The sequence below is a fragment of the Ahaetulla prasina genome, chromosome 2 (assembly GCF_028640845.1).
Source record: "Ahaetulla prasina isolate Xishuangbanna chromosome 2, ASM2864084v1, whole genome shotgun sequence".
Lineage (NCBI taxonomy): Eukaryota > Metazoa > Chordata > Lepidosauria > Squamata > Colubridae > Ahaetulla > Ahaetulla prasina.
The window spans coordinates 5,588,339-5,615,791 of NC_080540.1; the positions used below are offsets into that span (position 1 = coordinate 5,588,339).

Sequence of the window (27,453 nt, forward strand, 5' to 3'; positions counted from 1 at the left end):
CATAAATATGAAGCAGCTGCTATCCCTCTGAATTTTTGATCGCAACACCCAGGAGGGTGTGGCAGTGGTTGTTAAGTGTGAAAAATGATCCTAAGTCACTTTTTTCAGGGCCATTGTTAACTCTGAACGATCACTAACACGACTCTTGTAAGTCGAGGACTACCCGTGCTTTTCAATGGTCACAAAACGAACTGGTTGTATGTCGAGGACTTCTGGTCTGGGGCGTTCAATTCTTTCTGCAGTTTCACCCTTGCTGCATGCTTCGTGATAAAAGTGTTGTGTCTGCGCCCCCCGAGCCGGGCCTCCTGCCAGAAAGTGACTTGGAAAGTGAGGGGGAAGGGCCGTCAGGATTTACCTTGGGAGCACCAGCTTCCCTGGCTCAACTCCAGGAGCCAGAGGCAGGCCAGGTGGAGGAGATAACGAGGCCTCCGTCCCCTGACTCTTCCCCCCCCAAGACACACCTCCAGACCCAGCTGATGGCAATCAGGCCTAGCTGAACCCTAGATTTCGTAGGCAGGAGAGGCAGGAACAACAGAAGCAGGGGTGGGGCAGGCCTAGGAAGTGCTGAGTCATGGAGCCACACCCCGCAGGATATAAAGGCAGCGAGAGCTGCTGTGTCTCTTCGTAGCAGGCAAATTAACTGCTGAACTAAGAGCTTAAGTACTGTTTGACTTATCGGCGTCAAGGGAGATAACAGAGCCACTTGGCAGACACTTGCTCTTTTGCTGCCAGGGCTGATAGTGCCGGCTAATTAAGCCATCGCTCGGAGGCAAGGGAGGACAGAACAAAAAGGGAGAAAATGAAGGAACGGCATGTGGATAATAGAGAACTGAAAGGAGGGGGAGATATTCCCCAGGAAAAAAACAGGGAACCTTGGGAATGAATTAAAACCAACTCCGATTAACCAACAGCCAAAGAAGGGAAAGAAGATTACTTGCTGCTGCGTCTTTTCTTTCCTCAGCTGATTCTTTCTGTTCTTGCACCCTGGCATCACCCAGATGTTCGCAATGCTCTTCTGCATCCGTCCTGTTGCTCTCTCCGAAGGGTGTCTCGTGTGGCTTCCCGTCCCAATTGTTCTGCAACCCATCCCTGTCTGGAATCACTAAAAAAAAAAAACACACACACACACACAGAAACTTCAGCCTCATATTCACCTCTGCCAGAAAACCCCCTTTTTTTTCCCCAAAGAGACACCTGGACTTTCTTGGTTTTCCTTTTGAAGACGTTCCGCTTCTCATCCGAGAAGCTTCTTCAGTTCTGACTGGATGGTGGGGAATGGAAGGCTTTACATTTCCTTGCGGCCAGCTGGTCACTTGTGTCCTTTTAGAGAGCCTTTTGAGGCCACTTGAGGGTCTGTCTGTATCCTCAGGGTCTGTTGTGTCTTGTCCGCTCTCACAGCAGCCGGGGCCTTCTTATCTGCTCCCGAACACGGAGGAATGTATGCCTCCCGGCCCCAGTCCTGGCTCCATGCCCAGACAAGCTGCAGAGGAGGGGGCACCTCCTGGTCCCAGCCCTGGCTCCATGCCCAAGCAGGCTGCAGAGGAGGGAGCATCCCCCGGCCCCAGCCCTGGCTCCATGCCCAGGCAAACGGAGCAGCTAGACCCCTCCCCCTCCTCCACAGCATGTGAGCCTGAGGAAAGTTTACTTCCAACAGCTGATTGGAGTGACCCTCGCATCAGAAGACTGGATAGGCGGAGGCAACAGAAGGAAGGGAGGGGCAGGCCTTAATGAGTGCTGAGTCATGGAGCCACACCCCATGGCCTATATAAAGGATCTGCTTTCTGGCAGTCTCTGAGCCAGGCAAAGTCGAACTTATCTTGCTGAAGTCACTTACTGGTCTCCTGCCTGCTCTGAGGACTTTGCTAGGACTTTGGGCAGAGCTGCAGAGGCAAGCCTGATTCGGATTTCCCTGACCCGGCCGTCAGCGGAGGAGTGGGACACGACAGGGTCACCTGAGTGGTGCAAATGGATGTGAAGCTTTCTTGGAACTGCTGAAAGGACTGGGTGGCAGACTGCAGAATGGATGAGGTCGTATTCCCTCCCCCTCTGTTGATATTTTCAATTTTGACACAAATGGCCTTTTTGACCCCTCTTTCAAACCAGCGGTACTCTCGGTCCAAAATGTGGACTTTGCTGTCTTCAAAAGAGTGGCCTGTATCTTTTAAATGCAGATGGACTGCTGAATCTAGTCCTGATGGGTTTTCTTCATCATCATCATCATCATCATCATCATCATCATAACAGAGTTGGAAGGGACCTTGGAGGTCTTCTAGTCCAACCCCCTGCCCAGGCAGGAAACCCTACACCATTTCAGACAAATGGTTATCTAACATTTTCTTAAAAATTTCCAGAGTGGAAGCATTCACAACTTCTGGAGGAGGCAAGTCGTTCCACTGATTAATTGTTCTAACTGTCAGGAAATTTCTCCTTAGTTCTAAGTTGCTTCTCTCCTTGATCAGTTTCCACCCATTGCTTCTTGTTCTACCCTCAGGTGCTTTGGAGAACAGCCCGACTCCCTCTTCTTTGTGGCAACCCCTGAGATATTGGAAGGCTGCTATCATGTCTCCCCTAGTCCTTCTTTTTGTTAAATTAGACATACCCAGTTCCTGCAACCGTTCTTCATATGTTTTAGCCTCCAGCCCCCTAATCATCTTTGTTGCTCTTCTCTGCACTCTTTCTAGAGTCTCAACTTTTGTTCTCCTATGCCTGCAAGGAATATAAATCCTTCCAGGGGTGGGGCTGCTGGGGGTTTGCAGGGGTTCGGGGGAACCTCTAGCTAAGATTCTGTGCAGTTTGGAGAACCCCCAAATCCCATCCTGGCTGGCCCTGCCCAACCTTCCCCTCCCCGGAGGGCCCCATGCGGCCCATTTGGATGCAGGTAAGTGCGGGGTGTATGCGGAGGCTCGGGGAGGGTGAAAAACGGGCCTACTGGAAGTTCGGGAAGGCTGGAAACAGGCCCATTTCTGGCCTCCAGAGCCTGAGGAGGCTGTTTTCGCCCTCTCGGAGGCTGGAGGAAAGCCTCCAGAGCTAAGGGAGGGCAAAAACGCCCCCCTCCCACCGTGGTGCAGGAGGCTGACTAGGCCACGCCCACCTTTTTTTTCATTATTTGCATTTATATCCCACCCTTCTCCGAAGACTCAGGGCGGCTTACACTATGTCAAGCAATAGTCTTCATCCATTTGTATATTGTATACAAAGTCAACTTTTATTGCCCTGGGTCCTCATTTTACCTACCTTATAAAGGATGGAAGGCTGAGTCAACCTTGGGCCTGGTGGGGCTTGAACCTGCAGTAATTGCAAGCAGCTGCTGTTAATAACAGACTGTCTTACCAGTCTGAGCCACAGAGCGCCCCTCCCCCCCCCCGGCCATGGCCACACCCACCCAGCAAGCGGGCAGAGAAGCCCTTGCTAAAAGTTTTGAAGCCCACCCCTGAATCCTGGGCCGCAGTGTGGCTCAGGCTGTAAGAAGCCTGTTATTAAACACAGCTGCCTGCAATTACTGCAGGTTCAAGTCCCACCAGGCCCAAGGTTGACTCAGCCTTCCATCCTTTATAAGGTAGGTAATATGAGGACCCAGATTGTTGGGGGGGCAATAAGTTGACTTTGTATATAAATATACAAATAGGATGAGACTATTGCCTTACACAATGTAAGCCACCCTGAGTCTTCGGAGAAGGGCGGGATATAAATGTAAAAAAAAAAAAAAACGTCCTTCCATTCCCCCCATCCAGTCAGAGCTGAAGAAGCTTCTGGGATGAGAAGCAAAAGGTCTTCAAAAGAAAAACCAGAAAGTCCAGTTTGAAAAACAAAGCCCCTTTGGGACAACCATGACCTGGACGATTGAGAATCTCCACAGACACTCCGGCAGGAAAACTGAAGACAAGAATGCAGTTCCTTCAATTAACCATCAAGCGCATCGTTAATATGAACACTGGGTCTCTCCACTTCTAGTCCAGACCTTCCCGACTACTTCTCCCCACCCTGCCATCCCCACCCCAGCTCTGGGACTAAGAGGGAGGGACTGGCCCAAAGAGTCCCGCGGTAGAAAAGGGACTACAAACTGGGTCTCTCCAATTGTAGCTGAACAGCTTTCCTCTTACCACATTCTGGGCCAGAGAGGGATTTTAGGCTCAATTGTGGTTGTAGGTGGAGGACTATTGTTGTGTCTTGTCCGCTCTCACCGCAGCCGGGGTCTGCTTATCTGCTCCCGAACACGGAGGAATGTATGCCTCCCGACCCCAGTCCTGGCTCCATGCCCAAGCAGGCTGCAGAGGAGGGAGCATCCCCCGGCCCCAGCCCTGGCTCCATGCCCAGGCAAACGGAGCAACTAGACCCCTCCCCCTCTCCCACAGCATGTGAGCCTGAGGGAGGTCAATTACCAACAGCTGCCGACTGGAGTGACCCTCACTTCAGAAGAATTGATAGGCGGCGGCGTCAGAAGGAAGGGAGGGGCAGGCCTGGATAAGTGCTGAGTCATGGAGCCACACCCCATGGCCTATATAAAGGATCTGCTTTCTGGCATTCTCTGAGTCAGGCAAAGTCGAACTTATCTTGCTGAAGTCACTTTCTGGTCTCCTGCCTGCCTTGAGAACTTTGCTAGGACTTTGGCAGAGCTGCAGAGGCACGCCTGATTCGGATTTCCCTGACCCGGCCATCAGCGGAGGAGTGGGACACGACAACTACCTTATATTTCAGACTATAAGACGCACTTTTTTGTTTCCCAAAAGAGGGTGCGTCTTATAGACCTAATATTGCCAAAGCCCCACCCACCTGCTGGCTGTTTTTTTGGACTATGCACGCCCCGTTTTCGGCCTTTTTTTCAAGCTTTTTCAGGTCTTTTTTGGGCCTGTCTTTGAGGCTTTTTTGGCCCATTTTGAGGCTTTTTTCAGCCCGTTTTTGAGGCTTTTTGGCCCATTTTTGAGGCTTTTTTTTGGGGCCCGTTTACTAGACTCTTTTTGGTCCATTTTTGAGGCTTTTTTCAGAAAAACCGGGCCGAAAAAAGCCTCCAAAATGGCCAAAAAAAAAGCGCCTCCAAAATGGGCCGAAAAAAGCCTCCAAAACAAGCTGGAAAATGCCTCGAAAATGGGCTGAAAAAAGCCTCAAAAAATACGGTATTTGTACTGGTCAACTGGATGGAGCTGCAACTAGCAATATTTGTGGTGTAACAAACTGAGACGTCATTCCAGAAGCCACAGGAAAGCAAATCATGGCTTGATGCAATGTGGGGAACCTGGTTTCGGAGCAGAACATCTAAGGTGCTCCTTTTTTCTGCCTCCCTTCCTCACAACATTTCCAATAGGTACCCACTTTCAATCACGGCAACCTCGGAGGATACGGCCATCTTGGAAGCGCCTTCCTTTTCAACGGTCTCTTTCACTGTCCTGTCTTCTGGAAGATAAAATAGAAACAATTGTGTTAGGAAGTGGGGTGGGGAAGATCTGTCCTTCTCCCTGCAATGACATACATAAGTCCAGTTCTGAATTGCCTTAAAGGGAAGCAAAGATGGTTTAAAGCAGGGGTCTCCAACCTTGGCAACTTTAAGCCTGGAGGACTTCAACTCCCAGAATTCCCCAGCCAGCTTTGCTGGGAGTTGAAGTCCACAAGTCTTAAAAGGGACCAAGGTTGGAGACCCCTGCTCTATAACATATCCAATGGCAGCACATTTGATGTAGCTAAGCTGAGGTACTCGGCACCTCACAGAGGACTAGGGCAGGGGTCTGCAAACTTGGCTCTTTTAAGACTTGTGGACTTCAACTCCAGAGTTCCTCAGTCAGCTCTGCTGGCTGAGGGACTCTGGGAGTTGAAGTCCACAAGTCTTAAAAGAGCCAAGTTTGCAGACCCCTGGACTAGGTAATTATGGAAGCAGGTGTCAAAATAGAAGGTGTGGAAAAAGGGAAGGGAAGGGGAAGAGAAAATGGGTTGTCAGGAGGGCAACCTCTTGTCCACCAGTGACATCTGCAGTGAAGGTCAAAAAAATTCAACATGGTGGTCATAATTGAGTAATCCACAAAGCAGGGAAAAAAATTACCGTACAGCCGCCATTCTGAATTTTCTGAACTGCCCTCTGAAGATGCCACTATAGCCAGCAATAGGGACGTGAGGCGTCCTCACCCACATAATTCAATATGAATAGGTATATCTTTGCTAAATGTAACAAATACGATTAAAAATACTTTACTTCTATTAAAAATGTATGACATGCAGAATATGGTGATTAACATAAAAATAACACATTGAAATAACTGAATAACCAAATAATGAAGGATTATAAATTGAACAGGCAAAAAAATGGAAGTTTTCAATTTGGTATAAAGTTTGTACTATTATTAGAATACAAGCTTGTTAAAAGTAATAAATATGATTAATAATGTTCTATTTGTATTAAAAGGTATGACACTTAGAATAGAGTGGTTGGCCTAGAAATGACACATTGAAATATTGAATGATTAAATAATGAAAGATTATAATTTAATAAAAATATGTGTATTATTACAAGGATTATATAAACTTGTTAAATGAGACAAATACGATTAATACTATTTTATTATTCTACTTACCTTTACTACCGGTTTGCAACGGGAGCGCGCGTATGCTTGCTTTGTTTGCACGCATCCACGCGCTTCTGTGCATATCACCATCACTCTGCTAAACAAATAATTCCCTCAACACTGTCAAACTATTTATTAAATCTGCACTACTATTAATCTTCTCATCATTCCCATCACCAATCTCTTTCCACTTATGACTCTATGACTGTAACTTTGTTACTTGTATCCTTACCATTTACATTGATATTGAGTGTTGTAAGTGTTGTACCTTGATGAATGTATCTTTTCTTTTATGTACACTGAGAGCATATGCACCAAGACAAATTCCTTGTGTGTCCAATCACACTTGGCCAGTAAAAAATTCTATCTATCTATCTATCTATCTATCTATCTATCTATCTATCTATCTATCTATCTATCTATCTATCTATCTATGATGATATCCGGGACAGTGGGCGGAGCCTCCCTCCGGTTTTACTACCGGTTCTTGCGAACCAGTCCGAACCGGGCGCAACCCACCACTGTGCCACACTGTTCACTCATTGATGTTTGTAAAAAATTTAAAAAAAAAACTTTTAAAAAGAAGTAATCCTCCTCACCCAAAACAGCGGAATTTCTGTCTTTCCTAGTGATTTTCCTGAACTTTACTGTGTGCTGGCTTTCTGATGGAGCTTCCTTTGACGCAGGGAAATTAGAGATTTGCGCTTTGAGCGGATGATCCACCTGGAACAGAGATGAAGGTAAAGGTAAAGGTTCCCCTCGCACATATTTGCTAGTTACTCCCGACTCTAGGGGGTGGTGCTTATCTCCGTTTCAAAGCCGAAGAGCCAGCGCTGTCCGAAGACGTCTCCGTGGTCATGTAGCCGGTATGACTCAATGCCAAAGGCGCACGGAACGCTGTGACCTTCCCACCAAAGGTGGAACCTATTTTTTCTACCTGCATTTTTTACCTGCTTTCGAACTGCTTGGCAGAAGCTGGGACAAGGAACGGGAGCTCGCCCCGTTACGCGGCACTAGGGATTCGAACTGCCGACCTTTCGATCAACGAGCTCAACGTTTTAGCCACTGAGCCACCGTGTCCCACAGCAGAGATGAAAGGGAGAAGAATTAAGAAAAACGGAGGGTGAATCGAACGGTAGAGAAAGGACGGCGACTTTCACGGCAGTCTGCAAGAATGGTTATGTAGGCCAAAAAAAAAAAAAGGGGGGGGGGCTGGTTAGAAGTCCGTAACACAGGTAGTCCTCGACTTACGACCCCAACTGAGCCCAAAATTTACGTTTCTAAGCGAGGCACTTGTTAAGGGAGCTTTGCCCCATTTTACAACCTTTCTTGCCACGGTCGCTCAGTGAATCATCGCAACGTTAGTAACATGGCTGTTAAGGGAATCCGGCTTCCCCATTGACTTTGCTTGTCAAGAAGATCGCAAAAGGGGAATCACATGACCGCAGAACCCTGCCATGGTCGTAAGTAAGAAGCGGTTGCCAGGCCTCTGAATTTTGATCGTGTGACCATGGGGATGCGGCAACGGTCGTAATTATGAAAATTGGTCATACGGGTCCCTCTTTTCAACATCCTTGTATCTTTGAACGGTTACTAAGTGAAAGTCAAGGATGGCAGTGCAGATGGATTGAGGCCACCAATGTCAACACTGAACTGGCCTCTCTCAACAGAGGGGGAGGGAGACGACATCATCTCTCTCCAGTCCACAACACAAGTCCTCTCAATAGGTCCAAGAAGGCTCCACACCCATTTGCACCATTCAGGTGACCCTGAAGACACAGATAAACTTCCACGTTCCTCAAGGACTCCCTAAAACAGCGATGGCTAAGCTTTTTCTCTTCGTGTACCGATAGCGTGTGACCATCGTGCAATGCACGCCCCCGTGCATGCGCGCACAACCCCCATGCTCCACCGCCTCCGTGCATTAAAAATTTTTAGCAACCGGTTCTCTGCCTGGTTGCTGGGTGGGCGTGGCCTACTCGGCCTCCTGCACCATGGCAGGAAATGGCGTTTTTGATCTCCCCAGGCTCCGGAGGCTTTCCTAGAGCCTCTGGGAAGGCAAAAATGGCCTTCCCCAGCCTCTGGAGGAGCTCCGGAGGCAGGAAACGAGCCCGTTTCCAGACTTCTGAAACTTCCGTTTTTCGCCCTCTCCAGGCTCAGGAGGCTTTCCTTGAGCCCCTGGGAGGACAAAAATGGCCTTCCCCGCTTCAGGGGGCCCTCCAGAGGCTGGAAACGGGCCCGTTTCCAGACTTCCAAAATTTCGGGTAGGCCTCTTTTTTGCCCTCCCCAGGCTCTGGAGGCTTTATTTGAGCCTCTGGGAGGGCAAAAATGGCCTCCCCTGGGCTCTGGAGGCCCTCCGATGGCCGGAAATGGGTCCATTTCCAGACTTCCGGGAGGCCTGGTTTTGGCCCTCCCAGAGCGTTCACATGGGCCCTGCACTTACCTTGCATCCACAACGGGCCACGTGAAGATTCCTGGGAGGGATGCAACACAACCCCCCTCCACTCCTGTCCCTGCATGCATGGCCCGTCCCCCGCGCATGCACGTGTGACACACCCCCCACCGCATTCACGCGTTTCCCCCTTCCCCCCCGGCCCCTGAGCATCCCAAAAATCAGCTGGCCAGCGGAAGGCGCGCGTGTGCATGCGCAGTGGAGCTGAGCTGGGCGTCGGCTCGTGTGCCCGCCAAGAGGGCTGTGCATGCCAGCTGTGCCACACGTATCATAGGTTTGCCAGCAGAGCTCTAAAAGGATGGAAACAACCAGGTGTCTGCAAGGAGTATAAATCCTTCCATTTCCCCACCATCCAATCAGAGCTAAAGAAGCTTCTTGGATGAGAAGCGAAATGTCTTCAAAGAAAAAGTCCAGTTGCCTCTTGGAAAAAAAAAGCACATTTGGGCCACTCAACGCCTGTGCCCCATGGTGAACACTCACCTCCCCTGGTTGCTGGTTCTCTAGAAAATCCTCTGCCAGAGATATAGCCTGGTTACAGGTTGAGGGGCCCCGTTCCTTGACGTTCTCCTGCATCTCCTGGGGCAGGATGGCCAGGAACTGCTCCAGGATCACCAGCTCCAGGATCTGCAGTTTCGTGTATCTCCCAGGTTTCAACCACTGGTGGCAGAGATGCCAGAGTTGCCTGCAAACTTGACGGGGCCCTTCGTTCTCCTGGTAGCAGAAGTCACGGAAACGTTGGCGTGCCGACTCGGAGTTAATCAGCGGCTCCTCCTGGGCGTTTTGCCTGGTTCTATCCCGGCACTCTCGCCAAGGCCTGGCCTGGAGCACGGGAGAGCTTTGTCCTGCTGCCGATTTTGGCAGGTCTTGCTCCCGGATGGATGCCAGCTGAGGGTCCAGGGCTAAAAGGACCAAAAGGAGACAATCAAGGATTGACTTTACCATAATCAAAAAAATAAATATATCACAAGGCCCATCACAATTCCCTCACCTGACACGACCCACATCTGACCCATCACCAGACCTATCAAAAGACCCTCACCTGACGTGACCCATACCTGATCCACCAGAAGATGCCCCCCTGACATAACCCACCCCTGACCCATCACAAAACCCTCCACCTGACGTAACCCTTCAATGCTTAAGATAACTAACTGAAATAATGTTAAGAAACTAGGATCTGAGGGCGGATGGGGATGCTGTTAATATAATAAGCGTAGAAGCATGAAGGTAAGATTAAAAAAGTATGGAAAAAGAATATTTTGGCAAAAATGGTAACTATGTAAAATGAAATTGGATATGATGAATTGTATAAGATATGATACGGTCAATACTCTCTGTGTGTGTGTGTGTTTTGTGTGTGTGTGTAAGAAAAAAATCAATAAAACGATTTTTAAAAAAAACCCACACCTGACCCCTGAGAAATCCCTCACCTAACACAATCCACACCTGACCCATCACAACACATATCAAAAGACCCTCACCTGGCATGACCCACACCTGACCCATCACAAGACCCTCACCTGATGTGACCCATTACAACAGGGGTCTCCAACCTTGGCAACTTTAAGCCTGGTGGACTTCAACTCCCAGCTTTGCTGGCTGGGGGATTCTGGGAGTTGAAGTCCACCAGGCTTAAAGTTGCCAAGGTTGGAGACCCCTGCATTACAAGACCCTCATGTTACATGATCTCCCCTTCACAAGACAAATGATCACACAAAGCCCTTATAAGCCTATGAACGCCAGCACTGGCATCCCCTAAACTCTGCTGAAAATGTTACCTGACCTGGTAACAAAATGTTTAGAAACCGACCCACAAGCTCGGAGAACCAACCTCCACCCACATCCTACACCTGAGCTACAGATAGTCACCACTATCGCAACAACAAAAGAGAAAAGCCAGCATGGCTAAGTGCTCTCTCTAGAGCAGTGTTTGTCTCAACCATGACCATTTTTCAATGCAATGGATTTCAACTCCCAGAATCTGGATAATCGGAGAAAACGGGGCTTCCCTTTTCGAAGGTACTGTAGGAGAAGGTGGGGAAGGACAATCCATCTCACGTATGCTGTGGAGAAAATGTTGTTGTTGTGACCTAATGCTGGAAGAATGACATTTATCACACCTGACTGTAAGACACACCTTGTCGTGTCCCACTCCTCCGCTGACGGCCGGGTCAGGGAAATCCGAATCAGGCGTGCCTCTGCAGCTCTGCCAAAGTCCTAGCAAAGTCCTCAGGGCAGGCAGGAGACCAGAAAGTGACTTCAGCAAGATAAGGTAGACTTTGCCTGACTCAGAGACTGCCAGAAAGCAGATCCTTTATATAGGCCATGGGGTGTGGCTCCATGACTCAGCACTTATCCAGGCCTGCCCCTCCCTTCCTTCTGACGCCGCCGCCTATCAATTCTTCTGAAGCAAGGGTCACTCCAGTCGGCAGCTGTTGGTAATTGACCTCCCTCAGGCTCACATGCTGTGGGGGAGGGGGAGGGGTCTAGTTGCTCCGTTTGCCAGGGCATGGAGCCAGGGCTGGGGCCGGGAGGTGCTTCCTCCTCCTCAGCCTGTCTGGGCATGGAGCCAGGGCTGGGGCCGGGAGGCATACTAGGACATTCCTTGGCGTTCGGAAGCAGATAAGAAGGCCCCGGCTGCGGTGAGAGCGGGCAAGACACAACACACCTACATTTAGAAGAGGAAAACAACAACAAAAAGTTTCTGGCCTCTCGTTTTTGGGGCCTTTCTTCAGCCCGTTTTCGAGGCTTTTTTTTTTTTGGCCTGTTTCTGAGGCTTCTTCAGCCCATTTTTTCTGAAAAAACCAGCTGAAAATCCCTGAAAACGGGCCAAAAAAAAAAAAGCCTTGAAAACAGGCCAAAAAAAAGCCGCAAAAACGAGCCCACAGAAGCCCCCAAAATGGGCCTAAAACGCCTAAAAATGGGCCTAAAAAGCCTCAAAAACAGGCGGAAAAAGGCCCAAAAACAGGGCATGCAGAGGCCAAAACACGCCAGCGGGTGGGCGGGGCTTCAGCAATATAAAACGCACAGACATTTTCATCCCCTTTTGGGAGACAAAAAAGTGCGTCTTATAGTCCGAAAAATACGGTAGTTTAAATAGCACTAGGACGTAGACTTATATACAGGTAGTCCTCGACTTACAACAGTTTGTTTAGTGACTGTTTGAAGTGACAATAGCACTGAAAAAAATGACTCATGGCCGTTTTTCACACTTACGGCCGTTGCAACATCCCCCCCAGTTACTTGATATACATTTGGATGCTCGGCAACTAGTTCGTATTGATGACGGTGGCAGTGTCCCAGGGTCACGTGATCCCCTTTTTCGACCTTCTGACAAGCAAAGTCGCTGAGGAAACCAGATTCACTTAACAACCGTGTTATTAATTTACTAACTGCAGTGATTCACTTAAAAAATGTGGCAAAAAAAAGAGGGGGGAAATGTCGTAAGATGAGGCAAATTCTGGGCTCCATTGCGGTCGTAAATCGAGGACTATCTGTACTGTGGGAGCTCCCAAAAACACAATATTTGTGTTGAGGCCGCCCTCTCCTCCTGAATTCAAGGAGGCATTTCCCTTGTACCCGCTTTTCTGCTGCACAAGTTGAAGCAAAAGGCTCCCATGGTGTTGTGACCCAGGTTCTTGGACCTGGACTCCTGGACTCGGATGATTCAGAAAGTGAGGGAGAAGACCTGGCAAGCCCTGCTTCTCTTGGGCCCTCTCCCTCCCTGGCACCCACTCAAAGGGAGGAGAAGGGGCCGGCAAGGCCTGATTCTCTGGAGCCTTCTTCTGATTTGGCAACGCCCCAAGAACAGTTTTGGAGTGATGCAAGACTGCGCAGACGTGACCGGCACGCGCAGCAGAAGCAGCGTTGGGATAAAGCCAAGAAATGATTGTCATGCAGTGACATCTGCAGAGACTATAAATAGGAGGCGGGACTTCCTGGTTTTTTGTCTTGGACAAAGCAATGAATTTGCACAGGCAAACTGTATCAATGGAGGGAAGAATATATTCGTGAGTAATTCTGGCCTTATCTATAATTTCCTCGTTATCTCCAGAAACTTGGCAGGCCCGTGGGTAGACGTGGCCAGGACATTTATCTATGTAAATAAAGTAGAAGAGGAGGCCTTTCACTGACTCTTTGTTGGGAGTATTGGGGGAGGGAAACAGAACACATGGTTTACCTGGGCTAGCGGGAAGAGAGTAGGAGTGCTCCAGACCCACAACGCCACTCCCGGGCGAGAGTGTGTTGGCACTGCTTTCTACTTGTAACAGATTCCTCGACGGAGTGTTGGGGGGCTTACGGCGGAGGAGCGGCCGCCTTCTTTTAGCACCCTGCAGAAGAGACAAGATAAACTTGGAGAAAGGTATCCGGCAAATCCAGCTGGCTGTTGTGCCACAGCTGCCAACAAGATGCTTTTAGGATCCAGCGACAGAGAGAAGCAGCAACAGATCCCCTTCCAAAGCCACGTTCCACTTCACGATCTTCCCAAGATCCGCATGCATAAGTTGAGACTTTGGGAAAAACGTGCAGAGAAGAGCAACTAAGATGATTAAAGGCCTGGAGACTAAAACATATGAAGAACGGTTGCAGGATTTGGGTAGAGCTAGTCTAGAGAGAAAAGAAGGACTAAGGGGGACATGACAGCAGTATTCCAATATTTGAAAGGCTGCCACAAAAAAGTGGGGGGGGGTCAACCTATCTTCCAAAGCACCAGAAGAAAGGAAACAACCGGTGTAAACTAATCAAGGAGAGCAGCAACCTAGAACTGAGGAGAATCTTCCTGACAGTGAGCACAATAAACTAATAGATATACCCCGTTCTAGCAACAGTTCTCGATATGTTTTAACCTCGAGTCCCCTAATCATCTTTGTTGGAAGACAATCACTTTTGGAAGACAAGGAGTAAAACAACTGATGGTTACTTTCCCCCCCAAAAAAGCGGGAGAACCAGTCCCAGCGGCTTTACCTTTCTCTGTCGTTCGGGTATATTAAAAACCGTCGGAATCGCTTCCGGCTTGAGGTATCGCCGTCCGGAAGCCACATTTTCTAGGTAATCAGCTTCGCAAAAATGTTCTGAGCAGAGCACATGGTGACGTGTGGGAGTGAAATTCTTCCGTCGAATATTCCAGACCCATTTTTTTAAGACATCTTTTTTCCCAAGGGGAAACCTACAGGCAAATAACAACACAACAAGCATTAATAGCAACAGCGCTTAGACCGATATACTGTTTTGTAGTGCTTTACAGCCCTCTCTGAGCGGTTTACAAGAGTCGGCCTATTGCCCCTGACAATCCGGGTCCTCATTTTACCCGGCTCGGAAGGATGGAAGGCTGAGTCAACCTTGCGCCCAGTCAAGATCGAACTGCTGGCAGTCGGCAGAGTCAGCCTGCAGTACTGCATTCTAACCACAGCACCACCATGGCTCTCAATGATGATGATGAGGATAACATTAATGATGTCACAATAGTTTCAATGGTAACAACAAGTAACAAGTTATTGCTGGGTGCTGCTTATTGCTGTGAAAGGAGGTACGAAAGACACAGTGCAGGAAGGGCCTTTGGCAGTTTGCCTAATTGGACTAAGGTTTTTGAGATAACTGAGGAACTTGTATTGGGAGGCATTTGTTTTACTTTGAGTTGAACGACTGCTGGGAATGAATAAAGTTTGTTTTTCCACAGACTTAAGTTTATTACTACCTACTTGGACCTGGGTCACAACAGGAACATCTTACATGGCTGAAAGTCTATGTGTTGTGTCTTGTCCGCTCTCACCGCAGCCGGGGTCTGCTTATCTGCTCCCAAACACAGAGGAATGTATGCCTCCCGGCCCCAGTCCTGGCTCCATGCCCAGACAAGCTGCAGAGGAGGGGGCACCTCCCGGTCCCAGCCCTGGCTCCATGCCCAAGCAGGCTGCAGAGGAGGGAGCATCTCCCAGCCCCAGCCCTGGCTCCATGCCCAGGCAAACGGAGCAGCTAGACCCCTCCCCCTCCTCCACAGCATGTGAGCCTGAGGAAAGTTTACTTCCAACAGCTGATTGGAGTGACCCTTGCATCAGAAGATTGGATAGGCGGAGGCAACAGAAGGAAGGGAGGGGCAGGCCTTAATGAGTGCTGAGTCATGGAGCCACACCCCATGGCCTATATAAAGGACCTGCTTTCTGGGATTCTCTGAGTCAGGCAAAGTCGAACTTATCTTGCTGAAGTCACTTACTGGTCTCCTGCCTGCTCTGAGGACTTTGCTAGGACTTTGGGCAGAGTGCAGAGGCAAGCCTGATTCGGATTTCGCTGACCCGGCCGTCAGCGGAGGAGTGGGACACGACACTATGGAGATTCTCAGTCATCCAGGTCATGGTTATGTCCCAAAAGAGCTTTTTCGGGAGGCAACTGGGTTTTCTTGTTTTTTTCTTTGAAGACGTTTCACTTCTCATCCAAGAAGCTTCTTCAGCTCTGACTGGACGGTGGGGACTGGATCCATCCTTCCATTCCCCACCATCCAGTCAGAGCTGAAGAGGCTCCTTGGATGAGAAGCAAAAAACACACAAACCCCAGAGAGTCCAGTTGCCTCTTGAAAAAAGCACCTTCGGGACATCTGCTGTATTTTTCAGACTATAAGACGCATTTCCCCCACCCCAAAAAAGTGGGTGGAAATGTTGGCACGTCTTATAGACCAGGGGTCTCCAACCTTGGCAACTTTAAGACTTGTGGACTTCAACTCACAGAGTTCCTCAGCCAGCTTTGCTGGCTGAGGAACTCTGGGAGTTGAAGTCCACAAGTCTTAAAGTTGCCAAGGTTGGAGACCCCTGTATAGAGGGCCCTGTTTTGGCCTCCCGAGCCTCCCCCCACCCCCCTGGGCCAAAAACGGGATGCACAGAGGGTTTGGGAGGCCTGCAGAATTCTCCTGGGGCCTGGGAGGGCAAAAATGCGACGCGCGGAGACCAAAAACTATTTTTTTCTTGTTTTCCTCTTGGAAATCTAGGTGCATCTTATACTCCAGTGTGTCTTATAGTCCAAAAAATACAGGGTACATGGCTGGTTTCATCTAAAACCACACCCTCACCAGGACAAGCAACTGTAAGTAAACAGGCAGTAAATGTCACCCTCTCTCACAATGATGTTACCTAAGTGGGTCACAAAATAATTGCAGCATCCTGAATAATGGGAAGTGAACTTCCTATAAAATCTTCTCGGCTGTCTTTACCACTCTCTGTATGGACTTTCTGTCTGAGGCACGGCTGCCCCCAAACCAAACAGGGATGCAGTTTGGAAGAAGGTTTGACTTACCTGTGGAAGGAGATATTATTGCCCAGTGAAAATTTGTTGTTGCAGTTTATTGCGCAGCATGATTTCACCATGACTGTCTCTATCGCACGAACTGTGGAAGGGAAAATGAGACAAGCTAATCAAACCTGCCAGAGACCCAGGCCCCAAAGCAACTTCCCTCCCTCTGATAAATTCTCCCTCCTCCTTTATCATTCTTGTACCCACCCCCAAATCTGTTAGCATCTTCCTGTTCAAGCTCTGCTATGCTATTTCTGCACATTTCCAAAGCTGGGCTGCTGGGGGTTCACAGGGGTTCAGGAGAACCTCTAGCTAAGATTCTGTGCAGTTCGGAGAACCCCCCCCAAATCCCACTCCTGGCTGGGCCCACCCACCCCACGCTGCCCCTCCCAGGAGTCCCCACATGGCCTGTTTTGGATGCAAGTAAGTGTCAGGGTTCCAAGGAACACCCCCAACGAAATAAAGCTCTGAGGCTTGAGGTTCCTCAAAATTCCAATTTATTAGAGATGTCATGTTGGCACAGCTGGGAAAACCCGAAACTGAAAGCTTCCAGGTTTTCCACACCCAGTTCACAGCCCTGCCCCACACCCACAAGTTCCTCATGTTGTCCAATCAACTCTTCACACTCAATTGGATACAATCTTTAGGCAGTCTCCATCAAACGCAGGATGTCCTTGAACAAGGAATGTTGTTATGACTAACTTTCTACCGCTCCAACAACAACCCCCTCCCAACTTCCCCAGCTAAAATATGTGGCAGTTAAGAAGCAAAAAAAGAAAATTGCCTTCCAAAACTGACAGTAAGTGCAGGACGCGCACGGAAGTTCAGGGAGGGCGAAAAACGGGCTTATTGGAAGCTCAGGAAGGGCCTCCAGACTGGGCAGAGAACCCCTTGCTAAAATTTTTGAAGCCCACGCCTGCACATTTCCCTATATTTTGTTTTAATATTATTCCAAACCAGGCATTTTTCTTGGTGCGCCAAGATTTTCCTGCATTTGTTGCTGACATTGAGGGGGAAAAAGGTAAACAATAAACAATTGGAGATCATTAAACAGATTTCACATCTCTGGAAAGAGAGAGCCATTGGGTTACCTGGGGGGTGGCCAAAGGTCAGTCACCAGATGTATTGTTTTTCTTTCAGAGATCAAAGGAAACCTACTGAGAAAAGAAAGGGGGGAAAAAAAGACTTAGATTTTGCACTGGGACCAAGCTCTTATATTTTGCATGATTTAACCATGATTTAAGACGAACAAACCACCTGCCTGCGTAAAGGAGGCTGTTCTCCCTCCCCACTTTTTAGGAAAAAGACTTAAAATGTTTACTAGCATACGACTATTATACTACACTGACTTTTAATTGTGTGTGTGTGGGGTCACTTGGAACAAAAACCAATAGTTCATTATTAAATGAAGAAAGTGCGTCATAAAAGCACACTAAGAACATCCAGTGTCACAGCACTTTACAGCTTAGCATAAATTAAGAACTGAAGGCCACAAGGAATAACTCAAGCACCTACTTCACTTCCCTAATATGACTCTCATGGCTCTCTCAATTCCTGGCAGTTAGATGGGGAAGAAATGGAGGTAGTGACAGATTTTATTTTCCTGGGCTCCAAGATCACCGCAGATGGGGACTGCGGCCAAGAAATTAAAAGACGCTTGCTCCTGGGGAGGAAAGCTATGGCAAATTGAGACAGCTTACTGAAAAGCAGAGACATCACCCTGCCAACAAAAGTGCATATAGTCAAGGCTATGGTTTTCCCAGTTGCAATGTATGGCTATGAAAGTTGGACCATAAGAAAGGCTGAGCGCCAAAGAATGGAGGCCTTTGAACTCTGGTGGTGGAGAAGACTCCTGCGAGTCCCTTGGACTGCAAGGCAAACAGACAGGTCAGTCCTAGAGGAGATCAACCCTGACTGGTCTTTAGAAGGCCAGATCCTGAAGATGAAACTGAAATACTTTGTCCACCTAATGAGAAGGAAGGACTCACTGGAGAAGAGCCTAATGCTGGGAAAGATTGAGGGCAAGAGAAGAAGGGGACGGCAGAGAACAAGGTGGCTGGATGGAGTCACTGAAGCAGTCAGCGTGAGCTTAAATGGACTCCAGAGGATGGTAGAGGACAGGAAGGCCTGGAGGAACGTTGTCCATGGGGTCGCGATAGGTCCGACACGAGTTCACAACTAACAACATGTGTCTACAAGCAGAAATATATGCGCAAGTACACACCCCACATAGGCAACTGACACATTTTCCTTCCCACAAGAGCCAATAAATCTGGAGAGGAATTTTATTTATGTATTCATTAAATATACAGTATATGCTACCCATCCTCTAGGCAGTTTACAGCAGAGTCAAAACAAGAAGGTAAAGCATTAAAATATAAAAAAACATGAAAATCTAAAGTAATACATTAACCTTTTGGGGGGGAAAGATGTGTTTTGTCTTTAAATCTACCCCACTTAATTAGCATTGTTCTACACTGAACATCTTATGCAAAGAGAAAGCAATCAGGGCAAAGCTAGAAGGAAACAGATGAAGATGACCAGCAACAAAGCAGATGGGCTGGCAATGAGAGCACCAATTACAATTGATAATATGAATAATAAAACTGGAGAGGCAGTTTTGCCTAGCGGTGAAAGCACCAGGCTAGAAACCAGGAGACTGTGAATTTTAGTCCTGCTTTAGGCATGAAAGCCAGCTGGGTGCCTTTGGGCCATCACTGACTCTCAGCCCACAGTGTCAGGCTCGGCTGACAAGCTGGTCAGTCGATTGCTGTCCCACTCAATATCCAAGCAGATCCTGCAGCTGCGGGGAAAACACTAGGAAAGCAAAATGCGAACAATAAAACTGTCAAGATGCCTCAAACCTCCCTCTCTAAGGAGGCCCTTTCCTTGCAAACTGATTGACTCATTATGGGCCATCAAGTTGGCATTGATGCTTGGTAGACAGATGGCTTTCCTCCATCTGTCCCTAACTGGTCTTTCAACTCTTCCCACAATGCCTCTTGTAACCAAGCTCATCCTCCTTGGTGCTGGTGGTCCTCCTTCTCTTTCCTTCCAGCTTTCCAGCATCAAAGCCTTATCCAGAAAGCCGGGTCTTTACATAACATTGCCCAACTCACTATTTATTTTTTTCTTTTCAATCTAGGGCAGTGGTCTCGAAACTTGGCAACTTTAACACTGGTGGACTCCGATTCCCAGAATTCCCCAGCCACCATGGCATGCTGAAGAATTCTGGGAGTTGAAGTCCACCAAGCCTTATAGTTGCACCTTATAGTTGCACCAAGCCTTATAGTTGCACCTGCGTACCTACCGTCCCTGTCCTAATATTCCTTTTTACTTACTCTTTTCATATATCCAAATTAGGTTTATACTTTTACCTGTTATATACGATTGACAAGAACAAATAAATAAAATAAACAAATAAACCCTAACCCTAACCTTGGCAACTTTTAAAAAAGCTGGACCTTCAACTCCCAGAATTTCCTAACCAAGACTTCTCTGGGAGTTGAAGTCCACCAAGTCTTATAGTTGCCAAGTTTCAAGACATATAACCTTGGCAACTTTTAAAAAGACTGGATTAACTCCCAGAATTCCCTAACCGAGACTTCCGGGAGCTGAAATCCACAAATCTTACAGTTGCCAAGTTTTAAGACCCCTCATCCGGGGGTGAAATCCAGCAGGTTCTGACAGGTTCTGGAGAACCAGTAGCGGAAATTTTGAGCAGTTCGGAGAACCAGCAAATACCACCTCTGGCTGGTCTCAGAGTGGGGAGGGAATGGGGATTTTGCAATTTCTTTCCCCCAGGAATGGGGAGGGAATGGGGATTTTGCAGTATCCTTCCCCTGGAGTGGAATCGGAATGGAGATTTTGCAGTATCCTTTCCCTGCCACTCCACCAAGCCACCCCCACAGAACCGGTAGTAAAAAAAATTGGATTTCACCACTGCCCTAATCTAAAGTAGTACTTTTGAATCTTGGCAACTTTTAAAAAGGGAGGACTCCATATTTCTCTGTATGTAAAAGGAGAGTTAAGGTCCTAGGGGAGGATGAGAGTTTATGGATAGTTAGCATATGTTTAGTTTATGATTGTTAGATGTTTGTTACACCCTGTATTTTGCTCTGGGGAAGTGGGGGGGGGGTTTGGGAAAAGGGGGGAGGGGGAGTTTGGGGGAGGGGGAAGGAGGGGAGATATTTGTTAAAATTTTGTAAAACTTTTTCAATAAAAAAAAAAAGGGAGGACTCCAACTCCCAGAATTCCCCACCCAGCATGGCATGCTGAAGAACCCTGGGAGTTGAAGTCCGAAAGTCTTACATTGGCCAAATTTCAAGACCTCCTGATTTAGAGAAGGATTTCTGAACCTTGGCAACTTCTGAAAAGGCTGGACTTCAACTCCCAGAATTCCCCAGTCAGCACGGCTGGCTGGGGAATTCTGGGAGTTGAAGTCCACCCTTCTTTAAAAAGTGGCCGAGGTTCATAAACAGCTGCTTTTGGAGAGCGGCTGCGGGCTCGGCTCGGCTCACCTCCGTCTCTCGAAGTTGGCCACCCGGGAAACCACCCGAACCATCCAATTCCTCCCTTAAGGGCAGAGAGGCGGCATTTGAACCCAGGATCCTCCCTTCTCCGAGCCGCTCCTCCGGGCACAGCCGCTTTTTCAAGCCGCCGCCGCCGCCTTCCGTTTTCTTCCACCGCGCACCAGCAACCAAACGCCACTTCTCAAGCAGGCAAGTCCGGACCGGAAAGTGCGCCGGCGAACGTCTTCCCCCTTTTGCATCCATCCGCTAAAACCTTCCTCCTCTTCCTCCGCCGCTTTTCTCCTCTCTAGCCGCTTCCCTCGCTCTCCTGAGCGTTGCAGGATCCGATGCACGATCAAGCTGGGCTCAATCGAGGGCTGGGGGGGGGGATGGACAGACAGACAGACAGACGAATAGATAGATAGATAGATAGATAGATAGATAGATAGATAGATAGATAGATAGATAGATAGATAGATAGATAGATAAATTGATAAATAGATAACGATAGACTAGATGGATAGATAAAAATAGATGAATGAATGGATGTGTGGATAGATAGATAGATAGATAGACAGACAGACAGACAGACATAGACAAGAGAGATAGAAAGATAGAAAGATAGAAAGAAAGATAGATAGAAAGAATAGAGAGAGATAGAGAGATAGAGAGAGATAGAGAGATAGAAACGGAGAGAGAGAGATAGAAAGAGAGAGAGAGAGAAAGAGAGATGATAGAGATAAGAGATAGATAGATAAAGATAGAAACATGTATCTAGAAAGAGAGAGAGATACACACACATATATATAGAGATAGTGATAGATAGATAAACATATATATTATATAGTAGAAAGAGAGTTATATAGATATAGATAGAAAGATAGAGGTAGATAAAGATAAAGAGATAGAGATAGAAACAGAGAGAGATATATAGAAAGAGATAGAGATAAAAACAGAGAGAGAGAGAGAGTTGGATAGAGATAAGAGAGAGAGAGAGATAAAGAGATAGAGAAATAGAGATAGATAGATATAGATAGAAACACACGCACACACACACACACATATATGTAGGTCTTGAGTTATTCAGGTTTTCTCTCGCGTAAAATTGGAAGTGTCTTGGCGATGTTTCGACAAAATCTCAGAAAACACACCCACACACACATATATATATATAAAAAGAGAGATATAGATATAGATAGATAGATAGATAGATAGATAGATAGATAGATAGAGATAATGTGCATGCTTAAAATTGTATCCACCAAAGCAGAAGCGTCGGAAGGAGAAAAACTATCAAAATGAGCCCTGCTGCAACGGGACACACGTTTTGTTTTGAATTTTTTTTAAAAAAAAGACACTCGAGAATGCAACCAAATCCAAACCTTGCAGGTTAACATATTGCAGGTGGCGGATTGGGGGATAGGTGGGGAGAGGAAGATAAATGTTGGAAATAGCAAAAATTTTGGAGAATTATTTTTTAAAAAAACAGCCCACTACTGTATTAAAAATGTGTACGTGTATATAAGGTATTTGCATACAACCAAACCTGAAATTGCAACCAAGATGATTGTCCCAAAGGTGCTTTTTCAAGAGCTCCACAAAGTCCAGTTGCCTCTTGAAAAAGCACCTTTGAGACAACCATGACCTGGATGACTGAGAATCTCCATAAACCAAGATGATTGTGTTGGGAATAATGGTTTCATGCCAACTGGTAGAAGTTTGCCAAATCTTATCAAATCATTGATCAAATCAATGAAAGGGAGGAACAAAAATTTCTAGAGACCACAAGTGAAGATTAAGCCAGATATAAAGGCTCTGTTGTTGCAACTGGAGCAGATGTAGAAAAATAGAAATAGAAAATAAATAGGCATTTCTAGAAATAGAAATGTTCCTGCCAATCTTTTTCATTTAAAGACTTGTTTTTGACCTAAATAAAGAGGGTTTGGATTAGAGCAGGCTCCCCAAAACGGGCACCTTGGAAATCCATGGGAAGCCATTCCCCATAATTCCCAGCCTGCAGTCACTGGGAATGATGGGAGGACTGAACGTCATCACTCTGCTAAACAAATAATTCCCTCAACACTGTCAAACTATTTACTAAATCTGCACTACTATTAATCTCCTCATCGTTCCCATCACACATCTCCTTCCACTTGTGTCAGGAGTGCCTCCTTTCACTATTCAAGAAAGAAAAACCTCAACTCCATTGTTTGTCGAGAAAGGTACTTTTACTGAGTATGAACTGAAAGCAAACAAAATGAAAGCAAGCTCTGAGGTATTTGGCGCAGAATGCACATATAAGAAATATGCCCCAAGCCCTCCTCCCTGTAGTCTGGTCAGTCTTGTTCAATCCACGTTCCCCGTAGGTGGCACGAGGGGTGAATCTTCAGCTGGTTTCATCCCTCTGGTATGTTTGGACCATTAACCTTGACTGTTATCAGCCCCCTTTCCAACTGCCTTCCCCCCCCCTTACCATGACAATTGTAGCAAGCAAAATAGTAAAAGCATAAATCAAAGGACAGACTACTCAGAGCAATAAAACAATAAACCTGTAGCGGAGCGGAGGCTGACAACTTGTATCCTTATGATTTATATTGATATTCTTTCCTGATTGCTTATTTGTACCCTATGACTATCATTAAGTGTTGTATCATTAAGTGTTAAATTTGTACCCTATGACTATCATAAGCGTTGTTAAGTGTTGTATCTTGATAAAGGTATCTTTTCTTTTATGTACACTGAGAGCATATGCACCAAGACAAATACCTTGTGTGTCCAATCACACCTGGCCAATAAAAAATTCTATTCCGTTCAGTCTCCCACACTTGGAGGTCACCGGGTTGGGGAAAGTCTAAAGAAATGAAAAAATTCCAGCCCTGCCTGAATTGCTAAAGATGCAGTTATTTTAGCCCCATTGCCTGGAAATGAATCCAATTATTAAAAACAGCTGGGCTTCTTCTCAAAAGAAGAAGAAATGAACTCCTTTCATGCCCCTATATTTATTTTTGAAGAAAATAATTGTCAACAGTAGTTTTCTTTTTCTCTTTGTAGTACAAAGGTGTAGGGGACGCAAATATAAAAATAATTCTTCTGACCTTGTAAGATTTCATTATTTGGAAAAGCAACCCTTGAAATCCAATTGTTCGATGCGTAGTTTTAGTTGGAAGGGAAACCGAATTGTGAATTCTAGACTGGGACCCACACACCCTTAGCCGAGTGCAGTCCTTAGCAGTTATATCTGTATACTTAACCTTAAATGGTTTTAAACTTGATTAGCCTTGGGACGTATAAATCTGTCCCATGCAATTCATGTATTCCGCAGACTCAGACAATGATTCAGCAGCCAGGTTAAACAAGTTGTGGGAATGCAGTTATCTACAACCGTGCCTTCATGGAGAACAATCTGCCTGGCTAAGAGTTGACATCGGCTTGATGGCACATAATTAACCACAGTATGCTTTAAAAAAAGATGGCACTAAACTGAGTTTATCCTTGGCCAATCGGTTATATGTGTCCAGAAAATATACCCAGATAACTTTACTTTATCCTCCAAACTATGTAAACCCAAACTATTACACTAAAATGTGTGCTGCTAATCCCAAAGAAGTTTCTTCAGCTTTGACTGAAGCTTCTTGGATGAGAAGCGAAACGTCTTCAAAGAAAAAGAAAAGTCTAGTTGCCTCTTGAAAAAGCACCTTGACCTGGATCAACCATGGACAACCATGACCTGGATCAGGGGTCTCCAACCTTGGCAACTTTAAGACTTGTGGACTTCAATTCCCAGAGTTCCTCAGCCAGCAAAATTCTGGGAGTTGAAGTCCACAAGTCTTAAAGTTGCCAAAGTTGGAGACCCCTGACATGGATGACTGAGAATTTCCATAGACGTCTGCTGCCAACGCAAATCAGGTTTTGGGTCTTGTGTAAGCCTACTTGGGGTGGGTTGTAGTTACCGTATCTTTGGCTATGAAAACAGCAGTATATTGGCTTGTACACCATCTGCAGCTGACTAGTTTAAGTAAACCCGAGCATTTGTTAAAGTTAAAAAAAAAATTGTTCCATTAAGGAATGAAATGGAAACGCTGAGCCAAAAACTAGCCCACATTTGAACATGGACTATTTCAGTGATGACTAACCTTTTCGGCACCAAGTGCCCAAAGTGCGCATATGCGCACACCCATAATGCAATGGACGTGCACACACATCATGCGCCCTGCTCCCCACACATGTGCATGCGCCCCTTGTGTGCACCTTGCCCCGTGCATGCGTGGGTGACCTCTGTGTGTGCTCCCCGCCCACGCGTGTACACCCCGTGCATGCGCATGCGTGGCAGAGACCCAAAAACCAGCTGGCCGGCGTGAAGCGCATAGGCATGCGCGCCGGAGCTGAGCTGAGCTGAGGTGATAGTTCACCTGCCCACAGAGAGGGCTCTGTGTGCCATAGTTTGCCATCACGGGCCTATTTTATTAACTGAGACAATCGGGCCCATAGTTGATTTGAGGTTAGTTGCCATTGAATAAACACATAGTAGGGATCATTCTGCAAAAGAGAGAGGCTTGGCCTCCATATGTAGAAAGATACCCAGTGGTTTGGACCGGTTCGGGCGAACCGGTAGTTGCGACCCCAGCGCTATGCTCTGGTGTTATGTCCCACGTAACAGAATGTGAAAACATCCAGGAGACAGGCAATGGAAGAAACCATTTCTGTTATTTTTTAAGAAAACATGCTTCTTGACTGATTTTGAGAAGCTTAAGCAGAGTCGGGTTACTTGGAGAGGAGACCATTAAAAAAATGTTCAAGCCGTCAACTAGAACACTGTTTCTCGTCAACCTTGGCAAGTTCAAGCCGTGTGGACTTCAACTCCCAGAATTCCCAACTCCCAGAAGCTAGCAGACCAGTTGCTCTAACATCTGTAGTCATGAAAACCTTTGAAAGGCTAGTGCTTTCCTACCTGAAAACCATCACGAATCCGCTCTTAGACCCCTTGCAATTTGCATACCGAGCAAATAGATCAACAGATGATGCTGTTAATATGGCTCTGCACTACATCCTACAACATCTTGAGTCTCCAAAGACCTATGCAAGGGTCCTTTTTGTAGACTTTAGTTCAGCATTCAATACCATCATTCCAGACATTCTTCTAACTAAGCTAAACCAGCTACAGGTACCGGAACAGACTTGTAAGTGGATCACAAGCTTCCTAACAAACAGGAAGCAGCAGGTGAAGCTAAGCAAGATCACATCAAATACCTGTACAATTAGCACAGGGGCCCCCCAAGGCTGTGTGCTCTCCCCACTTCTCTTCTCTCTGTATACCAATGACTGCATCTCCAATGATCCATTTGTTAAGCTACTGAAGTTCGCAGATGACACAACAGTGATTGGTCTCATTCAAGACAATGACGAATCCGCATATAGACGAGAGGTGCAACCTTGTGGTGCAACCTTGTGGTGCAACCAAAACAATCTGGAACTGAACACACTCAAAACCGTAGAAATGGTGGTAGATTTTAGGAAAAACCCTTCCATACTTCCACCTCTCACAATACTTGACAACACAGTATCAACAGTAGAAACCTTCAAATTTCTAGGTTCTATCATATCGCAAGATCTCAAATGGACAGCTAACATCAAAAACATCATTAAAAAAGACAACAAAGAGTGTTCTTCCTGCGCCAACTCAGTAAGCTCAAACAGCCCAAGGAGCTGATGATTCAGTTCTACAGAGGAATTATTGAGCCTGTCATTTGCACTTCTATAACTGTCTGGTTCGGTTCTGCAACCCAACAAGAAAACACAGACTTCAGAGGATAATTAGAACTGCAGAAAAATAATTGCTACCAACTTGCCTTCCATTGAGGACCTGTATACTGCACGAATCAAGAAGAGAGCCGTGAAAATATTTGCAGATCCCTCGCATCCTGGACATAAACTGTTTCAACTCCTACCCTCAAAACGACGCTATAGAGCACTGCACACCAGAACAACTAGACACAAGAACAGTTTTTTCCCGAAGGCCATCACTCTGCTAAACAAATAATTCCCTCAACACTGTCAGACTATTTACTGAATCTGCACTACTATTAATCGTTTCATAGTTCCCATCACCAATCTCTTTCCACTTATGACTGTATGACTATAACTTGTTGCTGGCAATCCTTATGATTTATATTGATATATTGATCATCAATTGTGTTGTAAATGTTGTACCTTGATGAACGTATCTTTTCTTTTATGTACACTGAGAGCATATGCACCAAGACAAATTCCTTGTGTGTCCAATCACACTTGGCCAATAAAATTCTATTCTATTCTCTATTCTATTCTGGGGATTGAAGTCCGCACAACATAAAAGTTGCCAAGGTTGAGGAACACTGGCGTAGCCCTAGAGATGTTGAAAGCTGTATATCAGGTGAGAAGCCCACCCTTCCGTAATGCTGCCAGGAAAAACAGTGCAGACTTGGCCACAAAGATACGGAAAATTCAGTTGGTCTCAACTATTTTGCGTGGATTTTGCCTGATCAACCTGATGCGTGGATGTCCAGTTCCTGCCTATCTGCATTGAAGCCACTCATCATTGCCCCTCTGCTGCCTTCCATAGAGTTAGGGGTAGGTAGGCAATTATGGCCCCTTTATGACCTATGGACTTCAACTCCCAGAATTCCTGAGC

The 27,453-nt window shown here is 46.7% G+C and overlaps 1 protein-coding gene across 4 annotated transcripts in view; it reads right to left on the reverse strand.

Moving 5' to 3' along the window:
- Nucleotides 1–27,453, reverse strand: part of LOC131192653 (zinc finger protein 585A-like) — a 49,776-nt gene that overhangs the window by 21,388 nt on the left and 935 nt on the right. Inside the window, exons 1-9 of one of the 4 annotated variants that reach the window (XM_058172002.1) lie at nt 20,796–21,012; nt 17,367–17,429; nt 16,279–16,369; nt 13,966–14,167; nt 13,181–13,331; nt 9,481–9,899; nt 7,148–7,271; nt 5,308–5,388; nt 935–1,102 (exon numbers count right to left, since the gene is read on the reverse strand). In XM_058172002.1, the coding sequence (XP_058027985.1) occupies nt 935–1,102; nt 5,308–5,388; nt 7,148–7,271; nt 9,481–9,899; nt 13,181–13,331; nt 13,966–14,167; nt 16,279–16,349 (1,216 nt within the window). In that variant the 5' untranslated portion in view covers nt 16,350–16,369; nt 17,367–17,429; nt 20,796–21,012. Of the gene's footprint in view, nt 1–934; nt 1,103–5,307; nt 5,389–7,147; nt 7,272–9,480; nt 9,900–13,180; nt 13,332–13,965; nt 14,168–16,278; nt 16,370–17,366; nt 17,435–20,794; nt 21,013–27,453 lie in introns of those variants that run through there. The other 3 variants (XM_058172005.1, XM_058172001.1, XM_058172004.1) reach the window with 3 other exon arrangements.